This window comes from Delphinapterus leucas, chromosome 5 (assembly GCF_059928025.1).
Source record: "Delphinapterus leucas isolate spDelLeu-1000000601 "Yukka" chromosome 5, BTC_Dleu_Yukka2, whole genome shotgun sequence".
Classification (NCBI taxonomy): Eukaryota; Metazoa; Chordata; class Mammalia; order Artiodactyla; family Monodontidae; genus Delphinapterus; species Delphinapterus leucas.
In genome coordinates this window covers 116,345,259-116,369,539 of record NC_143133.1, presented here as the reverse complement: position 1 = coordinate 116,369,539, position 24,281 = coordinate 116,345,259, and the positions used below count along the sequence as shown (strand labels likewise).

At 42.5% G+C, this 24,281-nt stretch overlaps 1 protein-coding gene across 1 annotated transcript in view; it reads right to left on the bottom strand.

Moving 5' to 3' along the window:
* The window catches only part of MAML3 (mastermind like transcriptional coactivator 3), a 431,510-nt gene that overhangs the window by 166,391 nt on the left and 240,838 nt on the right, over nt 1–24,281 (bottom strand). The window contains exon 2 of the mRNA XM_022582454.3: nt 14,434–15,942. Within this exon, the coding sequence (XP_022438162.2) occupies nt 14,434–15,942 (1,509 nt within the window). The remainder of the gene's footprint in view (nt 1–14,433; nt 15,943–24,281) is intronic.

Below are 24,281 nucleotides of genomic sequence, written 5' to 3'. Positions count from 1 at the left end.
GCACGAAATGGCTTTCAGGGAGAAATACTTCAGTAGGAAACACAGCACAGAGGACGAGGGCAAGGATAGAAGCCATAGGATAGAAGCCACAGGACAGAAACAATAAATGCCTTCAAGTGAAAAGATGAGGGAAAGAATTCTTAAAGCAGAAGTGAAAAAATCACGTAACTAACAAGGTTGGGTTTAGTGTCAACGAGATACTAGCTCAGATGCTAGGTCTTCTAAAATTGTATTTCCTGCTTTAAATAAAAGCAAAGGCTTCTTCGCACTGGACCTCAGAATTCTACATTAATTCTCTGCCACAAGGCATATTTGATATTAGGACCAGGGCTGCAAAATAAAGAGAAGCAAATTGCTGGCGTGTTGGAGCCTATGATTTCCGGCCTCCTCCCTCCCCTCCCCTCCCCGACTCTGGACACCACGCCCACCCACACCCACCAGATGAGTCTGCTCGTCTTTGCCAGCTCAGTTTTCCCCACCCTAAGCATCTCTGTGCCAATACCACTCAAGCACCTTATGAAATGTCAAAAGCCTTTCATGGTAATTATGGTGTCCACAAATTTGTGACACTCCATTCAGAGGGTAGAACTAATTCCCCTCCTCTAGAAGGTGACTGGACTTAATGACCTGCCTCAAAGAAATAGAATAATGAAGAGGCAAAGGTCTGTGACTTCAACGCGATGTCATACAATGTATGGTGACTTGCTCCTTGCTTTTTCCTGAATCACTCACTCTGGGGAAGCCGGCTGCCATGTTATGAGAACACTCAAGCAGCCCTGCGGAGAGATCCATGTAGTGAGGAACTGAGGCCTCCGGTCAGCTGCCATGGGAGGGAGTCCCCGGGGGGGCAGATCCTCCAGCCCTCGTCCAGCCTTCAGATGACTGCGGTCCAGCTGACAATGGGACTGAGACCTTATAAGAGATCTTGAGCCACAGCCACCCAGCTCAGCTGCTCCTGGATTTCCGCAGAACTGCTTGTTCTTTTAAGAATTGCTGGTATAATGTGTTACATATAGATAGAGAACTAATATAGAAAAATTTCCAATAGAGCTCTTATTTATTTTGGAGTTAGGTTTTAAAGGTTTTACTAAAATGCCTGTTTTACTCTAACCAACTCCCCAGAGAGAGAGAGAGAGAGAGAGAGAGAGAAAGAAAAAAGCAGTTTTAAAGTAATAATAGTTTTCATTATTTGGGGAATACTTGTTTACCTGCTCCTAATACACAAGAAGGTTAGATGTTCTAAGTGTTCATTTGAATTAAATCCCATCTCCTTTTAAGCTTCTGATTTTGACAAAGACAAATGATTTTTGCCATACAGTAAGATTCTAGAAATAATCAGGCCTCAAATAGTCTAAGAGACCTCTAAGGTAAGGGATGGGGAAGTAGCTAGATTTTCTCTTGAGGTGTTTTTGCTCATTTAACAGAAATGAACAAAAAGTATACATATTCATATTGTATGTTAAAATATGACAAGTAATTTTAATTTCAAACAGAGGTATTTGCAGGAGGAACAATCTTGTCGTGGCCAGGATGAAAGAAAACTCTTTTTATCAGCACTTAAAACTTGCTAATAGTGGGTTTTTAAAACAGAATATTAATACACTTTTGCCATTTTGTTGGCAGTCCCTGTCCACATAATTTTCATATATATGATAATATGTTTCTCCCAGAATCTTTCCATCTTTGTATGCCCAATACCTAGATATTTCAGGTATATAATCAATGTCTACTGAATGAATGAATGAATGAAGTTAGCTTAGAGGAAAACTGAAACACAGATATACTCTCCTAGAGGATTAAAAAGGTATAAAAAGCTTATGATATGATTAATGTTTTACATTTTTAAAAATGCATATAGTACATATTATGGGTCTGATACTATTCTAAATGCTATACATAAATTAAGACACAGAATCGTCATAACAATCCTATTATTATAGTCCCCATTTTCTAGATGGAAAAACTAAAGCTCAGAGAGAGCTTATGTAATCTGCCCAAGATCCTACAGGTAACGAAGAGGTGAGCAGGATGTGAATATCCCTCCTAGCTCCAGAGTCCACTCTTTTTTTTTTTTTAACATCTTTGTTGGAGTATAATTGCTTTACAATGGTGTGTTAGTTTCTGCTTTATAACAAAGTGAATCAGTTATACATAAACATATGTCCCCATATCTCTTCCCTCTTGCGTCTCCTCTTGACCTGCCAGGGCAGCGCCCTAACGGATCTCACGTGAGCTCACACCGGCCGGTTCTCAAGTCCAGAGAAGGTGCAGGTGGCCAGCGAGAGAACTGTACCTGCTTTGTGGCGTTCGGGGGAATTGTGGTTATTCACGAGTTTCTCTCACTAGACCGCCAATTTAACACTCTGTCAACTGTCCAATTATTCACGTTTGCGTGGAGCTAAGTGGGTTCTTCTCCAGCTGCACACCTTTTTTTCTCAACGTAATTAATGAAGCTCATCAAAACCCTAGAAAACAAGCCCAGAGCACCAGCCATCTCATTGACATGTTAATAGGAGGTCAGGCGCTCCTGACCCACCGCAGGATGTTTATATGGCCCCAAGGCTGCTGCTCGCAAAAGTTATATGTTGACAATAGGGTTTGAATGAATAAGGGAAGCCCCGGGTAACAAAGGGCTGTGGAAGTATCTGAAGGCCGTGGGCCACGCAGAGCAGGTGAATTCGAATGACAAGGACACAGAGCCTGCTGTGTGTGGCTCTCGGGATGTCGGGAGGGCAATGGGAGGCACCAGTCTATTCTGTCCAGTCTATGCTGTCCAGTTTAGGGTCACAGAGCTGTTAAGAGTTGATATAAAGAATCAGCGGCTCTGAAACAGCCAAAACATTTTCATCCCGCTTCACCTCTGGTCCTGCCGATCGCCCTTCTGATCACACAGCAGACTTTTGCTATTGTTGTTTTAGACCTGCCCTGTCCAACACCTGGCCATTAGCCACGTGTGGCTATTGAACACCCAAAACGTGGCCTGTGCAAACTGAGTTGTGCTGTAAGTGTAAAAGACACACCCGATGTCAAAGACTTGGTATGAAGAAAACAATGACAAATATCTCATTAACAATTTTTATATTCTTTGACATCATATTTTCATATATTGGGCTAAATAAAAATAGATTAAGGGAATTCCCTGGCGGTCCAGTGGTTAGAGCTCCCCGCTTCCACTGTAGGGGGCACGGGTTCCATCCCTGGTTGGGGAACGAAGATCCCATATGCTGTGTGGCACGGACAAAAAATAAAAATAAAAGCCTGGCTTAAGTAGTCAATTCATTTGCTTTTTAAAAAATACACATATATATATATATAAAAATTAATTTTATCCGTTTCTTTGGTTCTTTTGTGACGTGGCCAATAGAAATTTTAAAATTCCATGGTTTGTATTTGTGGTTTGTATGATATTTCTATTGGCAGTTCCGCTCTCGAGTTTGGTACACCTACACCTGTCACAGCTCTGAGAGGCCAAATGATTTTCTCGGGGCTTTTCTGCCACAGCAAGGAAAATCTTAGTAAGAGGTGATATTGAAACTAGCATTGTCTGTCCTGAAGGCTGCTCTACAGTCAGATGTGAACCACCCTGCATTCCAGGGCCTTTGGTCACCCTTCAACCTGATGGTTTCACATTCCAGGCCCCTCGGGGACAGCACAGCATAGCACCGCGTGGCACACGGTACTTGGATTCTTACTGCACGGACCTGAGAAGCTGACTCTCTGCTCTGCGCTTAGTGGCTTTTAGGGAATGAGCAGGTGTACCAGAGTCCCAACCTGTGGTTGTGCAATTCATGAATAGCACAACAGTGTCCAGTGGAGGGTGCAAGGGGGCTGCAGCTTCACGCCTGGGATGCGTATGGGGCTGCAGCTTCAGTCCATCTTCTCAGAGGGGGTGACCATTTCCCGATTCTCACCCAGGCACTAGAAACACTAGCAGTGGCCTCAGGTGCACTGCTGTCTCCACCCACAGATGACCTTTCTCCTTGCACCACTGTCTCCCTTCAGCTTGGCACTGCAAGCATTGGTGGCCTAGCAAGCTCGTTAAAGTCCTTTGTATGAACTGGCTGGAGCCCAGTGCAGAAAAGAAGCCCAAATACACTTTCAAATGTGTCGGATGCAAAAGCAATTAGGGAATGCAGGTATGTTGATAAAACGTCTTCTAGGAAATCATAATATTAATACATGAGAGTTATCAGTTTGGATACTATATGGAGTCAATACTTACTCTTTAGCAAATGAAAATGTATAGATAAGCTGCATAAGCTCATGAATCATATCAACTAATTATGACAATGTATTAGAAATGTAACTAACTCAGGAAAGGCATTTTGATTCTTCACGCACTGGGTCAGAGGCAAACCATTTGGTGTCATAAAACAGATGAATTCCATAGAAACTTGCTCAGAAACCAAGATATACTAGACTATCTCTGTATCGGAAAACAGCATTTTGTTTTTCAAAGGAAAGTCCAGAGTTGCCATGAGTAGTTAATGAGTGATGACGTACTATGTTTGAAAGCTTGGAATCCCGCGCCTCTGATATTCTCACATGATTGGCTATCTTTAGACATGACTTTCGAGTAATAGGTAAGATGTGACCAAGTAAATCCTTATGATAGAAATATTAAGCAAAAGGAACATATAATAGTCTATTACTACTCGAATGAAAACAACTATTTTCAAAATAATAGGAATTTATTGAAAACTAAACCCTTGTGAAAACAAAAAGCCCAACTACAAAACACAGGAGAAGCTATTTGTGGCTCAATTTAACACAAACTTAAAAAAGTGCTATGTGCTGGCTTCACCCTATTGCAGAGCATGGAACCTGTACCTTGGCCAATGAGAGAAACAAATCAGCAGAATAAGATAAATAATAACAACTGTTTGAGTTGCTTTTAAATACAAATAAGTTTTGATATTTCGATGTATATATGACATGCTTATCATCTTTCAGAAACTATTATACTACCCTAATGTTTAACCTTATGGTCATAAATATTTGATTCATTTCCCTTTCATCTCATCATATATTCAATCACCAGGTTCTGTTATTCCTTTCCTCTAAATGCTGCTGTGTCTATTTTTCCTTCAAATTTAAATGCCACATCCAGATCGAGATTCTTCCTCTCTCCTACTTCAAATAGTACGTCCACTAGCTGTTCTCCCATGCCTTTCGCTTCACTATTCTCCAAGGGTAACCTTCCCTCCAGACTGGCCAGAATCTGTATCATCTCTTAAGCAACAACCCCTTGCCTGCGCCAGAATGTCTTTCCACCACCTTCCACGCATCCAACTCCTACTTATTCTTGGTCTGCCTCAAGGCTACTCCCCCTTGGAGGCTTCTCCTTTCCACTCCCCGCAGTCCTGACACTCGCCTCTCTCTGCCCATGAGCCTTAATGTAGAATTTAGTAAGATGGCACTTAACCACTTGCTGCCTTGTATTTACTTGTTTCATAAGCCTTCTCATCTCCCCAACTAGATTGCCAGACACTGTAGATGATATTATTATTTTTTTTTTTTTTCACAGCCATGGCCGCTGAGCCTGTGCTCTGCAACGGGAGAGGCCACAACAGTGAGAGGCCCGTGTACCGCCAAAAAAAAAAAAAATCACTCTATCCCCAAAAAAGAAAAAGAAATCCAGGAAGCGCAGAGTACCCTAACTTTTCCATCTTACTTCAAACGATACAAGTCGGAGACCTTGCAGAATTTATAGTTCCACGGACAATAATTTAAGCACATGCAAATACTGAGCAATGAAATAAACATAGGTTGCTTTAACTGTAGTTCCAGTTATCTTATGTACTATTTCTCCAATAGAAAATGGTGATGGATTGCTTACTAACATCCACCTTCCCAAGCCTCGTCGTAGACCTACCGATTGTGCATCTTTGGCAGTGGAATCTGATCCCCTGTATCTTGAACGATTTCTCCAGGTGATTCTTAGGCCCACAAAAGTTTCAGAACCACTGTCTGACGGGTTGTAAGCTCCCTCAGTAAATAAGAATATTCTCATCCCACAAAACCTTTAAAGAGTATTCTCATAGGGGGCTAATTAAAACCTCTTTCTTCCACAGTACTATTATAAAATGAATTCCTTTCCTAAAACTTTTCTTTTTCTGCTGTTTACTCTTAGCCTCATATTTCTAAGACTCCGACAGAATATCAATCAGGATTTTCAAAATATGCCAGTATGTGGATGGAAATGACCTATTATGCCCATGAATTGGAACATGAATTGGAACATGAATTACCCATGAATTGGAACATTTCATTTATTATCTGGAATTTGGTAGTGCTTCTGCCCACGGGTTTCCCCTCAGCTGGGAGGCCCTGGATTAAGTCAGTGATGGGGGTTCTGTCAATATTTTACCTTGCATCTGAGTTGCCAGATGCTATTGGCTTAGTCAGGGTCATGGAACTTAAATTGTTTCTATAGCCCTTGAAGTAAGTCAATATTTTCAAGATTCTAAAAACTACTTAATGGTTATAACCACCAGATCTTATTCTAAAATAGCATGATGGTCATGTTGACACTGCTGTCTTTCTGAACACATGTATTTGACATGTACATTTTATGTCAAGAGAGCACTTTAGCATTCATGAAATCAGCTCTGTTAAAGCCCAAAATGTTAGAAGCAATAATGTGAAATATGCTGTAACATACAAATTTCAATATCGGACAGTATTCGATATTCAGATAGAAAGGTGTTGAAAGTCGCCAAGAAAGCCTCCGGTAGACTGAACATCCACACTTGTCTTGGATTTTCCAACTCCCTGGTATAGTGACAATAAAGTAATAAAAATGACATAAGCACCCAAAAACAAAGAGGGTGGGGGATGGAAATAGCCATCCAGGGTGTCAACAAAATTCTGGAAGATGAAAATCAGATGGCTGAGTGGTGAACGACTGAGCTGTTTAGGGAAAGCTAAATCTAATCCGGCAGTGGGGGAAGCCAGAAATAAAGCAAGATGGGTCAAGTTAAAGGATGCTGTAAAATCTCAGGAGTCAGAAGCACCTCTGAATGCCAGGGTGGGAGGTGTGGGGTGCACACAAAAGGAAAATTGGCTAAAGTTCTGTTTAATGAAGAGGTGGACCAGATACACAACCCCAGACTGGAAGAAGGAGTCGGGAGAGGTGAAGCCACAAAGCACTGGAATCCTGCATCCCAGCCCTGGCTGAGGGTGGGCTGAGGAGCCATACAAAACAGGGAAATTAAGTGAAAGTCTACAAAGTATTTACTGAGATACCCCTCACCATCACCACCACCACCACCTGCCGATTCCCTTCCTCTGCTCAGCTCCTGAAAGCTGGCCTCTAGATTTACAACTCTCTGTAAGGAGGTTGAGGGAGTCTTTTCTGACTGGCCCTGGGGGGAAAAATCTGTAGACGCTGGCCTAGTGAAGTGGCTGGGCTCTAGCTCAATCCCCCTACAGTGAAGCTCCACATTTGACAAGCCCTATCTAAGCGCACAGAGCAACTAGTTAGCTTTATCATGCCTCACCCTTTAAATAAACAAACATGTGAGAAAAGCTTTCAATGTGAAAGAAAGAAAAATAAAACGAGCATACGGAAAATGGTGCTTAGGAGAAACAGAGACAAAGCAGGGAGTACAAGAAAACTTAGTTTTAAAATGATAATTAATAGCTTTAGATCGAAAAAGGGTAAATCAGAGAACAAGGAAGAACTTATGGAAATTAAAAATGTGATAAATAAAATAAAATGTTTAATTTTAGAGTTGGAGCATAAAGTTAAGAAAATCTCACAGAATGTAGAACGAAAAGGACCAAGATATGGAAAATTGAAAAGATATGAAAATTAGAGAACAATCCAGGAGGTCTGATACATGATGAATAAAAGTTCCAGAAAGTTAAAAAAAAGAGAAAAGGGAAGGGAGAAATGATCAAAAAATAATACAAGAACATATCTTAAGGACACAGTTCCAAATTTAAAAAAAAGGTCATAGTACCAGACATAGTGAATGGAAAAGGGCTATATTAAAGCATATCATCAAGAAATTTTAGGGATAAAAGAAGATGTGAAAAGCTCTCAGAGGGAAAAAACAGGTTACACACGTAGAGTAGGAGATCCAAATGTCACTGGACTTAGCACTATGAAAGCCATAGGATGGTGAATAAATGCCTTTACAATTTGGACGGAATATGTTTTCTTGACTATAATTCTACATCTGGCAAACTATGAGTCAAATGTTAGGATAAAGACATTTTCAAAAATCATTTTCATAAAAAGTCTCCTATGCACCATTTCTTAAGAAGCTCTGAGGATGTGCTCCACCAATTTAAGGGACTAAGCTGAGAAAGAAGAGGAGGAGGGATCAAGAAAAACAGATAATGCAACACAGAAGGGGGTGAAATATTCCAAGAATGATGGTGAAGGGCAGTTGTATGACTTCAGTTAAGTGGCAGACCAAGAAAATGTAGGACAGAAGAATATTGGCACGAGAGCATATAGGCCTTCAGGAGAGACACTGAAGGAAAGAAAGAGAGTGAGAGAGAGAAGGAGAAAGAGAGAGGGAAGAAGGAGGTGGGAGGAGAGGGAGGGAAGGAGAGAAAGAGGGAGAGAGAGAAAAAAAGAAAATAATAAAAAATAGAATATTTGATGTACTTGATAATAGTGAAAGTTGTACACAGTCAGAAGGGTTGAGGATAGACTGAAAGTAGGTGCAGAGATAACACCAATTGAAAAAAGAGGCAGTTAGGGCTTCCCTGGTGGCGCAGTGGTTGAGAGTCCGCCTGCTGAGGCATGGGGACACGGGTTCATGCCTCGGTCCGGGAAGATCCCACATGCCGCGGAGCGGCTGGGCCCGTGAGCCATGGCCGCTGAGCCTGCGCGTCCGGAGCCTGTGCTCCACAACGGGAGAGGCCACAACAGTGAGAGGCCCGTGTACCGCAAAAAAAAAAAAAAAAGAGGCAGTTATAAATTCCAGGGAAAACAGAAGGTTATACAAGAAAGGAAATATAACCATAGTATACTACGTAGCTAAACTGTGAGGCACTACGCAAAAGTCAGCCATGTAAATACGCAATACCTTCAAAATCATAATTTGTGATATATTGAGCTCTACTGAGAGTATGCGAAGAGAAAAAGAGAGGCGGTGTGTGGAGGGGGTTGTTTGTGAGGAGGCAGTGTAAGTGAGTTAAATCCTCATCTTTTATAGAACCGAACAATTGAAATATTGAGGAACAGCAGTTTATGGAGATAAATAAGAGAAAACAACTTCATGAATTGAAGCAGCTGCCTTTGGGAAGCAGAAATCAGAATGGAGGGGAGGAAGCAGGGGCTGCTGCTTCCCATGGTAAACCTTATAGTACTATTCGATTTTCTGAACTAGGTTGTGTATTATTTGGATAAAACAAACAATACAGAATTTACAAAAACTAAACAAAGAGGCACCAAGTTTTTAAAGTTAAGAAAAATGTATCTTCAAAGAGATTTCCGTGATGTCTGTGAATACTGGAGCTCTGGTCCTTCCGTGGAGATTTTTATGGCACCAAAGCTTATAATAATATACCTCACAGGAGACTCAACAGATTTTGGTAAAATAAAATTGAAAGAGGAAAACATTCTGTAAAATATAAGCATATAGGGACTCATTATGATAGACCCAGCCACACACAAAAAACACACATATGAAGAATAAAGTAGCAAAGTGTCTATGATTTATCTAGTCCTATGATTGCAACTAGTAAAAATTAACATCACATTTTGGAAATCATTCACTTTCCACTCTTCCCCGTAGGAATTATTCTTGGGCTCTGGGTATCCCTGTACCCTTCCTTGACCAGAAAGTAGTCATTTGCTTTTGCTTTACTTCTTTCATAGTTGCTCCATTGTTTTTTCACTTGTCGGATACAGAGACAGAGTTTGCCATCCCAGCAATCTCATTGCTGTTCCACTGGTTCAAGATAACCACCTCCTATCAAAGGATTGTTTTTAGACTTGCCTTTCCAGTTCTTCTATTTGATCTCAATGGCAGCTCTGTATTATCTGTGCTAACGCTCTCCCCGCTCTCCCTGTTGGAACTGATAATCAACTGTAAACATATTTTTGGTCCAAACTTTGATCATTGCCGTCAAATGACTTATGAAACATCCTTATGTTTAAGACACGGCGTTCTGTACTATACAAAAATTAGTAAAAACAGAGAGAGAGAGAGAGAAAGAGAGAGAGAGAGATCGATCCTGTCTTTGAGAAACAAGATCAGGAAAAGATAATAGACATAAACCAAAGTAAGTTCTGGTTATTTCACCACAGAAACACATATTTTAAAAATCAGAGAGCAATCCAGAAGGTCCAATACATGATGAAGAGAAGTTCCAGAAAGTGGAAAATGAGAAAAGGGAAGGGAGAAATGATCAAAGAAATAATAACAAGAGCATAACTCAGAGAAGAGTTGAAAGCTTATAATGGTGAAAATTTTATTAATATTTTCATTGTCACTATTTTAGCTGATTTTCATACGAATTAAGAGAAGATCGTAAGGAACGACAGGCGATGTGGAGAGAGAAAGGAAAAGAGAGTGAAGTGTGGGGAGGAGGGGTTTGAACTATCTCCTAGAGCAGGGATTCACAACTCATATATGTAAATGAATAGAAAGTAATGATGCCACCTCAATCCTACAGGCAAACTGGATAACTAAGGATTTTTTGAAAAAAATCAGTAGAATGTAAACATTTAAAATATAGGGTATTTTCCTTCCTTAAAAACATTTTTTTCCTAGTGGTAGAATTAAACATACATGTATGATGAAACATTAAAAAAACTAAGTAAAGTATAAAGAGGATTGCTCAAAAAGATACATGTACCACAATGTTTACTGCAGCACTATTTACAATAGCCAGGACATGGAAGCAACCTAAGTGTCCATCAACAGATAAATGGATAAAGAAGATGTGGCACATATATACAGTGGAATACTACTCAGCCATAAAAAGGAACGAAACTGAGTTATTTGTAGTGAGGTGGATGGACCTAGAGTCTGTCATACAGAGTGAAGTGAGTCAGAAAGAGAAAAACAAATAGCGTATGCTAACACATATATAGAATCTAAAAAACCGGCACTGATGAACCTACTGGCAGGACAGGAATAAAGACGCAGACATAGAGAAGGGACTTGGGGACACAGAGCAGGGAAAGGGAAGCTGGGACGAAGTGAGAGAGTAGCACTGACAGATATACACTACCAAACGTAAGGTAGATAGCTAGTGGGAAGCAGCCGCATAGCACAGGGAGATCAGCTGGGCGCTTTGCGACCACCTTGAGGGGTGGGATAGGGAGAGTGGGAGGGAGGCTCAAGAGGGAGGGGATATGGGGATATACGTATACATATAGCTGATTCACTTTGTTGTACAGCAGAAACTAACACAACATTGTAAATTAATTATACTCCAATAAAGATGAAAAGAAAAACACAATAAATAATACTCAAATAAATGAAAGAAAAGTATAAAGAGGAAAACAATAATTGTTCATAATTTTACCCACCAGAAATACCATTCTTAATATTTTAGCTATTCAGTATTTTTCTATACCTATTAAAAAACATAATTTGGATTGTGACATACAAGCTGTTATTTGATCTGCTCGTTTCACTCATACTTTGTGCATTTCCATGTGATTAATCATTCATTAATAGCATGATTTTCATGTACATTATTCATTTTTCCAAAATGCTTATTTTGGTCCTAATTTTCACAATCATAAGTAAAACCATGAGCATAACCTTTGTACATAAATCTTTGTTCAATTCTCTAATTATAAGGAATAATATGTAAATTCTGAGAAGTGGAACTATCAGATAAAACATATTCAAAATTTTGAAATAAATTGTGGTTTTTTTTTCTCTATTTTTGGCTCCCTCTTTCTCACAACCTCCAGGAACAAAGTGAATTTCTATTTGTTCCTGAGAGAAATGGCTTTTGCTGCAAATGTCCCAAATAAGTAAACGTCTATATAAGAAAATTATCTTGAAATAAATGTTCTAGTGTTATTGGCTTCAGTGCTCGAGTTATTCATTAAAACTAAGTGTTCATCATGGTCCTTGTGGCCAAGAAAGAGTAAAGTGAATTTTCACTAGCAACAGCAGAAAACAAATTTGAACTATACCTATGTATAATTATACTTTATATCTTGCCTGTAATTCATGATTGTATTTGTGCAATGTACTCCCGTAGAGTGTAATTAACTATTCCAAGAGCTGTGTCAATACTTCTCCACAATCAGATAAAAGCATGAAATAAATGGTATGTTTGCAAAAAGATAGTCACATGTTTATATATGTATGTCGAAGCCTGTTTCAAACAGTGGTGAGTTAATATTTCATTAAAAAGCATGCTTTGCTTGATGGTTCTTTATGAGGTTAAGAAATGATTATTCTAATAAGGAAGATTCTGTCCATCCTGAAAGCACCTCGTGAGATGGAAGGAGGAAAGGAGGAGCTCACAGGTTTAATCTAGAAAACCATCACTTTTGTTTCTTCATCACTTGACTGAGCCCTTTCTCAACATGACCTCTGCAGCTCAAGGCTTTGGTTACTCATAGCCAGGCAAGCATAAGGACCTGAAAGAAGCACCTTCAAAATTCATGTTCCAGCAAAGACGGGAGCTTCGTCCCAAGCTGGCAGATTTCAAAAGACATTTAAGTGAGGGTGGGGAGCGAGGCTGGCTTACGTTGCACCCACGTGTCTGCAGAGTTGGAACCACTGGTCTGCTTTGGAGGAAGGACTCTACCGTAGCTGGTGTGAAAAACAGCGGACGTAGAAGCACAAGATGCCTTAAGATTAAGAGCAGACCATTCTGACAGCCCGCCATCTCATAAACCTCTGGGCTACGACAAACATCCTTGTGTATTGCCTATATTCTTGCCTGCTTCAGAACTTAATATTGAAATGTGTAAAATGCTGCCTTTTTCCAATGGTATACAGAGTTTTAATGAAGCCAAGATAAGACATAGAAGTTCCCATTTCAATGATGTTTTTCTACCAGCGACTGATTGCCGTTGATGTCAACCAAGCTATAGTTTTATTTCTCCAGGCAGAATTTCTCTAGAGCTGGTCAGCATGTGCAGACAAGAAACCACTATGAGGTTCTGGGGTTGGAAGGGCTGTGAAGGACAAGCATCAAGCCACAGAGCTCAGGCCTGTCTCTGCAGGCCAGCACCACCTCCAGCCCTGCAGCCTCCATCAGGCTTGGGGAGGTGGGGTGGGGGGCTGGGGGAGGGCGCACACATGGAGATGCAGATGCAAACAGTGCCTGGTGATGCAAGATCTGCCTGCCTTTCTTCCCGGCGCTCCCAGTGCATCCCACTCCACAGTGCATATCCAAGCACTAGTCTGGACCTGTTTGCACGAGGGCCCCTAAAGCAAAGACTTTCCTGCAAAGTCTCCAGCTGCAATGCAAACGTGGGCATCCAGGGAGGACTGAGGCGCAGAATTGTGCCTATACAACCGACAGCAGTTGGCAATAAAATGATGGCTCATGAATTCACCCATGTCGGGGTAAGATCAGGAGAACCACGGATTTCCCTTCGCGCCCTGCCAGGTAGATGACGTGCTAAGTTAAAGGAGGGCTGGCTGCTTGCTACACTGGTCAGGGTGAGGAGAGCTGATGCTTGTGAATGAGAGTCCACTCCCCAATGGTTGCCACTCATTTTTACCATGGATCCCTGACAGCTCTACACCCCGATACCAGGATGTCATGAAGAAAGTGGGAAAGAGGAGACCTAATAGAGCACTAAGAGATGGTCATCAACAAATTCTCCCGAATCAGAGCTGAACGAATTGGAGAGGTTTTACTAAACTCTCAAGTCACGAGGTTGAAACAGCTTCTAATGGTGCTAGTACATCAACAAATGTTAAAACGTTACACGGTCCTACAAAAATCTATCCTCCACTTCCCTTCGCAAACACAGAAAACTCTCCCACCTTTGAACGTCAAGAATCCAAATTTCCATGATTCATAATTCAGTGAGACAGGCCAAGGTCATTCAGAACCTTCTCAGACGGTTGTAGAGATCCCTAAACGCTCTGGCCTTCCCGCCATCCCCAGTCCTGGACCGCATGACCCGGGAGAGAAGCTACAGGAGGAGAACCACGTTCTGTCATGGGACCTCGACAGCCTGCTTCCTTCCTAGTGAGCACGTTATGTCATTTTCGCTTTCTTATCTGCTGTCCAGAATAAAAGAAGTTCGATTCCCAGGCAATCAAATACAGGAAAGCATACTGTGCCTCCTTTCCCCATCTCTTAGGAAAAAGAGGAAAAAACCCTCAAACAAACGTGGTAACTACATGAGCAGATGTAGGAAGGATTTCCACAGGTGATTAACCCCCTACCACTGAAGCATGGGGAGCATCGCACGTCGACGGTCTGCAACGCACGCCGAGAGCACCTCCAAGCGCGTCCCACTTTCACACTTACCTGACTGTGGGCTGGAAGCGCCGGGTAAGCCATGGGCTGATTCATCACTCCCTTCTGCTTGATGAGGAGCATGCGTTTCTGGTCCTCACTCAGGTGTGCCCTGGGGGCCTGGAGCTGCGGCTGCGGCTGCGGGGGCTGCTGCTGGATGTAGGGCATCAGGGGGTTTTTGCCGGGGTTGGCCATCGGGGGCGTCATCCTCTGACTCAAGTCTGCATTAAAATGGGTCAGAGGCTTAGTGTTGCCATAAGTGAGAATACCGTGCTGTTTGTTTGAGGAGTTTGTACCCAGGTTATTTGGCTGTTGATTGATCATATTTATGTGGTTCTGAGGGAGGTAGTTGTTCATGGTCGTCTTCTGCAGGTTGCTGGCCATCGGAGGCACTATAGGATTTTGGTTGTTAAAGGCTTGGGGGTACATCATCGGGCTATTTGGTTTTTCCGCAGGGAAAGCTGCTCCGTAGGGACTGGATGGAGGCCCTAAAGGAGACCAACTTGCAGTCTGACTTGAGTGTTGCTGCTGCTTCTGCTGCATGAGTTTGGCCCTTTGCTGTTGCTGGGCCGCCATCTGCTTGAGCTGCTCAGCCGGAGACAGCTCAGAGCCGGGCACAGCACCAGGCCCCGACCCTGAACCAGCCACTGGCACGGCGGCCGGATTCAGGAGATAACCATTCCCAGGCCGAGGGGGAGCCTGGCCTGGAGTGTGGGCTTGGTTTGGAGTTTGAGGGGACTGGACAGCACAGTTTGCTGGGGAGCCGGCAGGGTTGGGGGCCGCGGGAGTGCTGGCCATGGAAGGTAAACTGGTGGCCGTGGAGACAGTAGAAAAGGGAGGGCCAGAAGAAGAAGGCCGGGCCTGGGGAGAGCCAATGGAGACGTGTGCAAAAGGAGAGTGAGATGATGGGTCACTCTTCGCGCTGGAGCTCTCCTGGGAGACGGGGGTCTCCGTGGCCGGCTGCGAGAACTCTGGTTCCTTCTTCTCTTCAAAGTCTTCGTTGAACAGGTCCTGTATGTCATCTTCAGGAACTGTGTTCGCCAGTTCATCTATTAATTCTTGCCACTCCTGATCATTCAAGTTAATGTCTGAGAACAGCTTGTTCTGATTCGAAAGAGACGTTTCTGATGTGTCTATGCAAGTAGGGTCATCTAGAGGTTCTTGTTTGAGGTCCTTGCTCTGCAAGATGGTGAAGCTGTCCTCCAGGTCACTGCAACCATTCACAGGAATTTTAAGTTCTGGGAGTCTCCCATTCTTACTCAGATCTTCCAGAAGCCCAGGAGTGTGAGTCCCACTGTTCTGCAAGGGCAAAGAAGGCTTCAGGTCAAGTTGGTGAAGAGGAGAAGCTGAAGACAGTGGCATATTGTTGGGTAAATTGTTGATGGCTTCCATCCCTGTAGGGATGTCCTTTCGTATTCGCTTGCTAGTTGGAGAAAAACTCCCATCACAAGCACCATTCTGCTGGTCTCCATTAAGGGGTGATCGGGCTCCTTCCAACTTCCTTTTCACAGTCTCTTGGAGCTGGAAAAGAAACAGGAAAGAGAATGACTAAATCTCTGAGTCATGGTTTACTTACTCATTAAGCATGGTGGTATGCATCGTGACGAACTCATTTTTAAATGGTTTAGAACACATCAGAAAGATGTTATACTTCTAATTTCAAAATTGGCCACGCTTCAATTCAAATTCTACGGGAAAAGGTTTTGCCCAGAAGCAGCGCTCACACGGCTAAGAGATAGAAAGCAAACTAAAGACTGGAGGGTGGAACAAAAGGAAAGAAAGAGTTAAGGCAATAACTCTCCTATTGGGAAGCATCGTCGTATTATTATTTTTCAAATGAATGCTACATGTGAGACTTGGACCAAAATGTGTCATGCTCTAGAAAGGTGCTAAAACCTATCTTAAGTTCTTGTCGCATCTGACTTGAGAACGTTAAGGAATTAAATCAACAATACTTTAAAGAACACTGAAAATCCTCTAAGATTACGGAATTTAACACATTTACTGAATAACACAGAAATGAAGCTTAGTGGTTAACATAACCAGAAACTTCGGTTTGGTTCTTATTTTACTTGACCTCCCAGGACTTTGTGACACAGTAGCCTGCTCTGTTCTAAAAGTGTGCTTCCATGGGTTTCCACGATACCACACTTTTCTGGATTTCCTTCGTTCTTTCCATCTGTGCTTTCTCAGTCTCTTATGTATTCTTCTTTCGCTCTCCTAAGTGCTGGGATTCTTCATTGTTTGGTCTTAAGCTTCCTTCTGCTTCCAAGGCACGGTACATGTTGTTTTCTTTTCTTGGAACATACTTCTCCCCTTCCCCTGGTAATAGCTACTCATCTTCCAGGTTGTAGCTTAGACTCCACTTCCTCTAGGAAATCTTCTCTCACACCCCTTCACCCCAACTACAACAGGTACCTCCTTTGACCCACCTGCACTGGGTTGGAAATCCTGGAATACGTTTTTCCGAGCAACCTCTACTTCCCCATTATAGCTTCTACCATACTTTGGGGCAATTGCTTAAGTGTCTGTTTAGTGAGCTCCAAGAAGGACTACGGCTGACTTGCTTACTGTGTATCTGTGGGGCTGCAGGTAGTGTTCAGTTCAAGTTCATAGCAGTGGTTAATAGTGGCAAGAATGAATGATTCTATTGTTTAATTCACAGGGGCTGAAGGAGGTGAGCTTGGATCAGAGCAGGAGGCAACTCCATTGACATTAAAGAATGCTTGACTTTGAGCTTCTACATTCCTGGTAATGGAATCTCTCACCCTGGAGAGTGTTGTGTCCATTTAACTGGACTCCTTTGAAAAGCCCGGGGGAAACGCTTCGTGGATGATGACAAAGGGAAGGCAAACTGGGTTAGACAGAGGTTTCAGTAACTTTGCAGAGCTGAAGGTACAAGGCAGAGTGACCTGAGGAAGGAGGGAAGAGGCAGAAGAGCCCCCCTTGGGCACTCTCCTATCCTTGCCAGAGGGGTTGCATATCACAGGAGCAAGGGGGGAGAGGGGCAGGCTCCCCTCTGACGCTGCACTCACACATGGAACTGGGAAGGCTCCCCAGGCGCCGCCTGTAGAATAAAACCCTTCCGGAGACAATCTGGGGGATTCTAAGAAGTGCTACTTTATTGCCTTTCTCTCATAAGTAGAGAATTCCATTTTAAAAGGAAACAAAAGAGGTTCTTAAGTAAAAATCCAGTCTAACCCTTGCTCCTAAACTTTCTATTTTTAATCACCGAACATTCTGTAGTTGCTTGGTAGGTGTTCCTGAATTTCTGAAAACAAGGCCCCAACTGGGACACACTGGGATTTGACTTCAAACAAGATCTGGCTCAATCCATCATCTTAGGTAGAACCTGCTAGAAAATTACGTTATTTATTGAACAAACCAGGAAACCGTGGTTCTGATCGTAGATATGGCAGATACTTGAATGTAGCTCCAACACACAGTGGCAAGTTCAGATATGACAGCTTCAGGGTCTAAAGGAAGTAAAGCTCGGGGCCCTCGGCACCTCCTGCAGGGATGTTAACCTTAAAAAAACAGGCACTTGTCTTAAAAATGAACCTGACTTTATTTTTAAAACTACAGGTCCACAATTCTGTTCTAGGCCATGAAATGGACGGGGCAGGATGGAGAAATAAAGGCAAATGCTCTGTTTGTTCCGCTGGAAAACAGTGGTGGCCGAGACCATGGAGACAGACAGGTCTGGCTGGGAACACCAAGCCTCACCTCTTATCAGCAGAGCAGGCCTAGGTGGGTGAGTCAGAATAGGGCAGTAGCACAGGGAGATCAGCTCGGTGCTTTGTGACCACCTAGAGGGGTGGGATAGGGAGGGTGGGAGGGAGAGCAAGAGGGAGGAGATATGGGGATATATGTATATGTATAGCTGATTGATTCACTTTGTTATACAGCAGAAACTAACACACCATTGTAAAGCAATTATACTCCAATAAAGATGTTAAAAAAAAAAAAAAAGGAATAGTAACACAAAACAGTAATAGTAACAGTAACACAGAAACAGCCCTACTGGCCCTGGAGTTAGAAAGCCTGGCTTCAAACCCAAGAACCCCTACCTAAGAGTTAATACATATAAATATTGTCTGGTACTTCATAAATGTTAGCTACGATACCCTCCATTAGAAAGTGAGTTACATGAAGGTAGGGATTTTTCTGCTCTACTCCACTACTGGGCCCCTAGTAGCTCAAAGTAGATAATAAATACATGTTGAATGAATGAATCCTGGAAAACGTATTTAAACTCTCCTAAGCTTTGGATGCCTTATCTGTAAAATGGGTTAATAATATCTAGCTCCTATAGTTACTGTGAGGATGAAGTAATATGGAAAGCACTTAGCTTCATGTCTGGTATCGTGTAAGCACCCACTAAGCCTTAGCTATTACTATTTTAAAAACACAATTAAAATTTTTTAAAATGCAGTGATATCAATAGTCACAACTGCAGCCGAGATAGATTAGTTTCTGGATCTCTAAATACAAATAGGTAAAATGATAATACTTCTGTTCCCTAGCCTGCAAAAGCCTAACGTTTTCCAAGCACCTTGTATAGCTTTTTAAATATGAACAACAAAAGATCAAATTTGCAATTCAAGCCTGAGTCCAAGTGCTAATGTATTTGTGTCCTAGATCGTAGAACAGCACTGGATGGTTGAGGTTCAAATCAAATACATTTCCAGGATGCAACCTGAATGGAGCTACTGAGTATTTCCTTTTCCTTCAGGGCCTAGAGTTCTCCATTGCTGGCCCCTTTAACCCAAATCTTGACATATATTTCCTGTACCAGCGTTGGAAATATAAGAAAGACATCATGGAAGATACACTGAAACCATGTTATAGTTTTTAGTTGTATCCAAAATAGCAGAGCCATCTAAGCATCCCTCCTGTGTCTCATCATCCTTTGCTAGCCTAACTCTGTCCTCATTCTCTCTTGGGAGATAGACGGAGCGTGGGCAGGAGAAGCTAGGACCTGCGGGCTGAGGAACTTGCAAGCACTGTGCTCAGTGAGCATGAGAACGGGGCAATGTCCTGGGGACGCCCCATCCCCTCAAGGATTCAGGTCAGGGTCTCATCCCGAAGAGCCTTATCTCAGGAAGTCCCTGGCCCTTCTACCTCCCAAAGCTGGAAGCCTCCTTAGTACAATCTGTGCTCTTGTGGAAGAATCACAGGAACTCTTGACCGAACTTCAGCTTCCTTGTTCCGGTATTCTTGTATTATTACATACACATGTTTTCTCCCATTAAGGGAGGCTGTGGTGCCAGGAGCTGAAGTTGCTGTTCATCCCCTGCCTAGTACAATGGGGGCCGCTCTCATGTGTCAGTTACTCTAAGGGAAACCATTCCTCCTCCACAGTGGCTCCAGCACGAGTCTCTCGCCTATAGTGTGGCTTGATGGCTTGTGTTTCTGTCAAACTGTGTGTGTGTGTGTGTGTGTGTGAGAGAGAGAGACAGAGAGAGAGACAGAGAGAGACACTTAGAGGCAGGGAGATACAGAATGGATTTGGGAGTGGTGATATGACACCCAGACCAGTAGTCATAAGAACAGCTGTGCCTTTGGGGTTCTAAAGCACTTTTACATAGGATCGTATATTATCCTCATAGCAGATCTTTGGGGGTCATGTGCTGGTCTGATGGTTCAACAGAGAAAAGGGCAGTGTTTCGGAGGAGGTGGAATGGGGAGGGTGGATGACACCCAGAACGAGGAGGCACATGGCTAAGATAGCTAGTCCTCTGCGGACATTCCCAGCAGATTCTAACGGGTCCCCTGGGCCAGTGTGTCCATGATGAAGATATTCTTTCTTCCTTTAGACTCTTAGCAGTGCTAGTAAGTTAAAAAAAAAAAACACAACAACAAAACTCTCATTGACTTGTCCCAGACTTTGAATGAAATTGGGGAGAATCACAGAGCTTGGGAATAAAAATAATGGTCCTACTATTAAAATAATGAAGATTTTAGGATAGACGATATTGGGGCTATCAGATTCCTGTCTCTTACTCCTAATGATTCTAAAAGGTGGATAGGATTTATCAGAACCACTTACAGAGGAGAAATTTAGGTACAGTGAGATTAAGCACTGTGTCCCAGATTACAGAGCTGCGGGTTGGGGGGAAGGGCGGGTGCTCAACCCGGATTCAAATTCAGACTCAGGTGTGACTGCATGGCCCACACTCCTGATTCATGCAGGCGGTGAAGCACAGTCATGCCTTCGTCAATGGCCCTGGGCTCCCATGCTAATCGTGATAAAGTTCTTTCAGGCTGTTTTCAGGACTCATCCTTACTTGATTCCACCCTCTCCCCACCATCCCAAAGCAGTTACACTTTGAGGACTAACTGTTCTTATCCTTAACGATTTTTATTCTCATTTTCCACCCCCGATGCCACTACCTTGGTTCAGATCATCAACACTGCTCTCATGATTTCTGTAGCAGCTCTTGACTAGCCTCTCTGCTCCAGTCTTGCCTCTTCTCTAACCGATTCTCTGTGTCGTGGCTGTGATTTTCTTTATAAAATGTGGACCCAGGGCTTCCCTGGTGGTGAAGTGGTCGAGAGTCCGCCTGCCGATGCAGGGGACGCAGGTTCGTGACCCGGTCTGGGAAGATCCCACATGCCGCGGAGCGGCTGGGCCCATGAGCCATGGCCTCTGAGCCTGCGCGTCCTGAGCCTGTGCTCCGCAACGGGAGAGGCCACAGCGGTGAGAGGCCCGCGTACCGCAAAAAAAAAATGTGGACCCATTCTTCACTTGCAGCTCCTCTGGAGCTGTCTGCTGTCGTCAGCATCACCTAAGGCTCACACACCGACCCTCCACAACCTGATCCTCACTCCCTGCTTGCCCCTCCAGTCTCAGCTGTGTCACCTCCAACCTTCTCCCCTCCACTGGCCCTCCACCACCAAGCAACTCTAAACCTTCAGTTATACTTAATGATTTGCCATAGTCGGGATGCACGGCGTTTGTCCTCTGTCTCTCCGAGTCTTTGTATATGTTATACTCTCACCCAACTTCTTCACCCGACCAATTCTATTCGTCCATCACCATTCAGTTTAGACATTACGTTCTATACAGTCTCTCTTGACAGCCCCGCCCCACACCTTCAAACCTTGGAGACCCTCTGTGTGCTCCCAAGGCATCCTCGTACATATCATACCATAACGGCTTGCCTTTTCCTTCAGAAGACTGTACGAATGAATGAAAACTAAAAAGATTTCTCAAACAACCACACTCAGTTTGTGTAACAAGATCCCTAAAGCAGGCATTTGAAAATGTTGGCCTGTATGGTGTTTTAACGACAATTGAATAAATGTACAATTTATTTTGGTTATTTTAAAATGCTGGAGATGGCTCATAGACTGTCCCTTCCGTAAGATTTTTGAGGACTCTAAGGGTCCAGGAAACCTATGCTGAGACCAACTCAAGAGCATATGAAGAGCATCGTGGAAAGGAAAAGTGAACCTGAAACCCAGAGACTTTATATAACGTTACCAAGGTCAAGTGTTTTGACATGGATGTGAACTCAAAATGCTGGATGTTTTCATAGTTGAATTGTAAATTTCCTTACAAAGGTTTCAAGTGGTTTTCACCTGCCAAAGCACCCCCTCCAACCAAAAGTGTGAGTGAACTTCCTTCACCAAATATTAGAGGCACAAGTATTTCCCAAGAATTAAAGATCCATTGGAATCTCAGCCTGCAGATGCTATAACTAATTTAGAGGCTCCAAGAGAACATTCTGGTCATTCTGATCTGCTCTGGTCAAACCAGAAGATGATTTGGTTTAACCATATCAATTTTCATATGGTTATTTTCTTCTCATTCGACCAGCAGATAATAAGCATATGAAGACACAGATAATTTTTTAACATCTTTATTGGAGTATAATTGCTTTACAATGGTGTGTTAGTTTCTGCTTTACAACAAAATGAATCAGTTATATATATACAGAGCTGATCTCCCTGTGCCATGCGGCTGCTTCCCACTAGCTATCTACCTTATGTTGGTAGTGTATATATGTCCATGCCTCTCCCTTGCTTTGTCACACCTTACCCTTCCCCCTCCCCATATCTTCAAGTCCATTCTCTAGCAGGTCTGTGTCTTTATTCCTGTCTTACCCCTAGGTTCTTCACGGCATTTTTTCTTAAATTCCATATATATGTGTTAGCATATGGTATTTGTCTCTCTCTTTCTGACTTACTTTCTGACTCTGTGTGACAGACTCTAGGTCTATCCACCTCATTACTAATAGCTCAATTTCGTTCCTTTTTATGGCTGAGTAATACTCCATTGTATATATGTGCCACATCTTCTTTATCCATTCATCCGATGATGGACACTTAGGTTGTTTCCATCTCCGGGCTATTGTAAATAGAGCTGCAATGAACATTGTGGTACATGACTCTTTTTGAATTATGGTTTTCTCAGGGTACATGCCCAGTAGTGGGATTGCTGGGTCATATGGTAGTTCTATTTGTAGTTTTTAAGGAATCTCCATACTGTTCTCCACAGTGGCTGTATCAATTTACATTCCTACAAACAGTGCAAGAGGGTTCCCTTTTCTCCACACCCTCTCCAGCATTTATTGTTTCTAGATTTTTTGATGATGGCCATTCTGACTGGTGTGAGATGATATCTCATTGTAGTTTTGATTTGCATTTCTCTAATGATTAGTGATGTTGAGCATTCTTTCATGTGTTTGTTGGCAGTCTGTATATCTTCTTCGGAGAAATGTCTATTTAGGTCTTCTGCTCATTTCTGGATTGCGTTGCTTGTTTTTTTGTTATTAAGCTGCATGAGCTGCTTATAAATTTTGGAGATTAATCCTTTGTCAGTTGCTTCATTTGCAAATATTTTCTCCCATTCTGAGGGTTGTCTTTTGGCCTTGTTTATGGTTTCCTTTGCTGTGCAAAAGCTTTTAAGTTTCATTAGGTCCCATTTGTTTATTTTTGTTTTTATTTCCATTTCACTAGGAGGTGGGTCAAAAAGGATCTTGCTGTGGTTTATGTCAAAGAGTGTTCTGCCTATGTTTTCCTCTAAGAGTTTGATAGTTTCTGGCCTTACATTTAGGTCTTTAATCCATTTTGAGCTTATTTTTGTGTATGGTGTTAGGGAGTGATCTAATCTCATACTTTTACATGTACCTGTCCAGTTTTCCCAGCACCACTTATTGAAGAGGCTGTCCTTTCTCCAGTGTATATTCCTGCCTCCTTTATCAAAGATAAGGTGACCATATGTGCGTGGGTTTATCTCTGGGCTTTCTATCCTGTTCCATTGATCTATCTTTCTCTTTTTGTGCCAGTACCATACTGTCTTGATTACTGTAGCTTTGTAGTATAGTCTGAAGTCAGGGAGCCTGATTCCTCCAGCTCCATTTTCCGTTCTTAAGATTGCTTTGGCTATTCGGGGTCTTTTGTGTTTCCATACATATTGTGAAATTTTTTGTTCTAGTTCTGTGAAAAATGCCAGTGGTAGTTTGATAGGGATTGCATTGAATCTATAGATTGCTTTGGGTAGTAGAGTCATTTTCACAATGTTGATTCTTCCAATCCAAGAACTCGGTATATCTCTCCATCTATTAGTATCATCTTTAATTTCTTTCATCAGTGTCTTATAATTTTCTGCATACAGGTCTTTTGTCTCCTTAGGTAGGGGAGTGCTTTCTTGATTTCACTTTCAGATTTTTCATCATTAGTGTATAGGAATGCCAGAGATTTCTGTGCATTAATTTTGTATCCTGCTACTTTACCAAATTCATTGATTAGCTCTAGTAGTTTTCTGCTAGCATCTTTAGGATTCTCTATGTATAGTATCATGTCATCTGCAAACAGTGACAGCTTTACTTCTTCTTTTCCGATTTGGATTC